Below are 3,094 nucleotides of genomic sequence, written 5' to 3'. Positions count from 1 at the left end.
TTTTCCATATCAGATATCTGCAAAGGAATATGAAATTTAAAGTTGAAATCCAAATTAAATTCTCTTTTTACATTTAATCTTTCAGGCATCAGCTCAGAAGAGCTCATCACCCATTCGCGCGTTTTACAATGGCGTTGACATCTTTGTCTTCTTATCAGCATGTCTGACATCATACTATGGCACCCGAAAATTGGCAACACACGGAAAACTCAATTTCACGAAGATGTACTTGTCCAGATATATCAAGTACGTTTCTTCTGCTATTTATAAACTGAATCATGCTACTTCTTTCCATTGAGAGGAGTCAAACGATTTGCAAAAGATACGTTTACATATAAGGGATTTATGGTTGAAACCCTTCTGTCTTTGAATATTAGCACCAAGCCCATCGTGGTTTGTCTAGTCTCCTCCATTTAGTTCTTTTCCAGTGAAAATAGACTAATGATCTCCTGAAAGACATAGCCTGTTACCTGTTAGATATTTCAGGCCGAGGACCACAAAGTGAGTTTAAAATCAGTTTAATTTTAACTCCCTGATTTAGCAATCTGATTGGTTGATTTTTAAAAAAATCAGCTAATCACGTAATCAGATTGCTTGAACCAAGTTTAAAACTTAAACGAAGTTTAAATTCACTTTGTGGCCCCTGGCCTTAGTCAGTTTGGATTTCAACAGATCATGTGCTTCGATTTGGTTTCAGACTCACTCCTCTGATGATAGGAATCCTCTGGTTCGTCAGAAATATAAATGCATACCCCACAGGCCAATACTTCAGAGTGGGTCATTTCTTCTCTCACGCATGCTGGGACAACTCCAAAGTTTTGATGAACCTGTTTTATGTTCAGAACAGTTTGTCGAGTCTTGGCGAAATGGTAAGGCTTATCTTGAAGTTTTTATGTATGATTTCAACAAACATTGTAGGTAGGTATGTATATTTAGATTTAGGCTAAGTTAGGAAGTAGGTAAGTATGTAGATACTTGTAAATCTACATAGTTAGTAATGAGCCCTTTCGTAGGAATAAATAAATAAGTGACAGGCATGCGCATGCGCTACATGTATAGCATAAGGAATCCCAATATTTTAGAAGAAAATGAAATCTACTTGAGGCTCGATGATCTACTAGGATCTTAACCCAACTTTTAGGGCTGTTTGCCCTTATACACCTAAGCATCAGAGTGACTACTGTGGTCTTATAATATCAGTAATATTATTGCGATTAAGTGAAATATAAATTTCTGCTGGGACAACTCCAAAGTTTTGATGAACCTGTTTTATGTTCAGAACAGTTTGTCGAGTCTTGGCGAAATGGTAAGACTTATCTTGATGTTTTTATGTATGATTTCAACAAACATTGTAGGTAGGTATGTTTGTATATTTAGATTTAGGCTAAGTTAGGAAGTAAGTATGTACTTGTAAAACTACATAGTTAGTAATGAGCCCTTTCGTAGGAATAAATAAATAAGTGACAGGCATGCGCTACATGTATAGCATAAGGAATCCCAATATTTTAGAAGAAAATAAAATCTACTTGAGGCTCGATGATCTTCAAGAGTCTTAACCCAACTTTTAGGGCTGTTTGCCCTTATTACACCTAAGCCTCAGAGTGGCTACTGTGGTCTTATAATATCAGTAATATTATTGCGATTAAGGGAAATATAAAATTGTCATTTCCTTTCTGTTTCCAGTGCTATCCTCCCACTCATTCATTGGCTACCGACATGCAACAATATCTGGTGGCCCCGTTCATTCTAACGTTTCTATGGAAACTGAGACACAATAAAATGACCTTGACTCTCTTTTCCCTCGCAACACTACTGACTTTGGCCTTGTACAAAGGTTACACTGTGTATATGAACAATTTGACAACCGTGTCCTACTTTGGAGTATGGTGAGTTTTTGAACTGTGAAATAATTTACTGTAGGGAAATTCAAATAAAAATGTAGGAGAAGTAGAAGGTAATAAATGAGTCCTTCATTTTACTTCATCATTACACTAATGTCCTCAGATATTAAACTATGTTTAACTTTTAATCTTGGATTAAGCAATCTGATTGGTTGATTTAATTTTTTTTAGCCCGTCCTTGCTTTATTATTACGATAGTAATAAAAAAAGATATAGTGGACGGGCTATTGTATTCGCTACGGTGTCGTCTGGTAAGCCTGGGGGATCTCAAATACTCAATGGCAATATCCATGCTCTGGGCAGCATCAGTCAATGTGTGAACGTTGGCACTGATGATTCAAATGGCAAGGATAAGAGTATCACAGGGAACTATTGTATAGCTACATTGTCCTGTAAGTCTCTGTTTGCCTGTGCTCAGGTGTTGTAAGTCCTGTAAGGAAACAGATAGGTAAATGAAATAATAAATCTCTTATCTGCGTAATTAAAATCAATTGATTTAAGGTAGGTACATAGGTACTGATTTTCTTTAACCACGATCGAATAAACTACGGGCTAAAAATTCCCGGAGGGACGGGCCCAGCTTGTTTATTAATATCTTAGTCCTGTAAGTCTCTGTTTGCCTGTGCTCAGGTGTTGTAAGTCCTGTAAGGAAACAGATAGGTAAATGAAATAATAAATCTCTTATCTGGAATTAAAATCAATTGATTTAAGCGCTTTTCCATTGGCAGTTTCAGAAACTGATCGGCTGGTTCTTATTCTACGGAGAACGGGCTCTAGTCTTGATTTTAAATCATTACATAAAAGTAAAATCAAAATTAAAACAATAATAATAAACTGAATATTAAACAAACTACTTAGATACATAGGTACTGATTTTCTTTAACCACGATCGCATAAACTACGGGCTAAAAATTCCCGGAGGGACGGACCCAGCTTGTTTATTAATAACTTAGTCCTGTAAGTATCTGTTTGCCTGTGCTCAGGTGTTGTAAGTCCTGTAAGGAAACAGATAGGTAAATGAAATAAGAAATCTCTTATCTGTAATTAAAATCAATTGATTTAAACGCTTTTCCATTGGCAGTTTCAGAAACTGATCGGCTGGTTCTTATTCTACTGCTGTGTCTACTACTCAACGTTTCGCCTAAGTCATGCTTCACTAGAGGGTTACGAATATAATGTCATGGAGCAGACTG

The 3,094-nt window shown here is 36.3% G+C and overlaps 1 protein-coding gene across 1 annotated transcript; it reads left to right on the top strand.

Moving 5' to 3' along the window:
* Positions 1-67: 67 nt before the first annotated feature.
* Positions 68-2,324, top strand: LOC113472012 (the record flags this gene model as incomplete). Its single annotated transcript, XM_026831547.1, has 4 exons — positions 68-246; positions 698-869; positions 1,684-1,886; positions 2,205-2,324. Coding segments are annotated over exons 1-4 (518 nt in total), but the record flags the coding sequence as incomplete, so codon positions are not given.
* Positions 2,325-3,094: the final 770 nt, after the last annotated feature.

The sequence above is a fragment of the Diaphorina citri genome, unplaced genomic scaffold (assembly GCF_000475195.1).
Source record: "Diaphorina citri unplaced genomic scaffold, Diaci psyllid genome assembly version 1.1 scaffold3590, whole genome shotgun sequence".
NCBI classification, from domain to species: domain Eukaryota; kingdom Metazoa; phylum Arthropoda; class Insecta; order Hemiptera; family Psyllidae; genus Diaphorina; species Diaphorina citri.
Note: the sequence above shows the minus strand (reverse complement) of the source record. Positions and strands in the feature narration are given on the sequence as shown.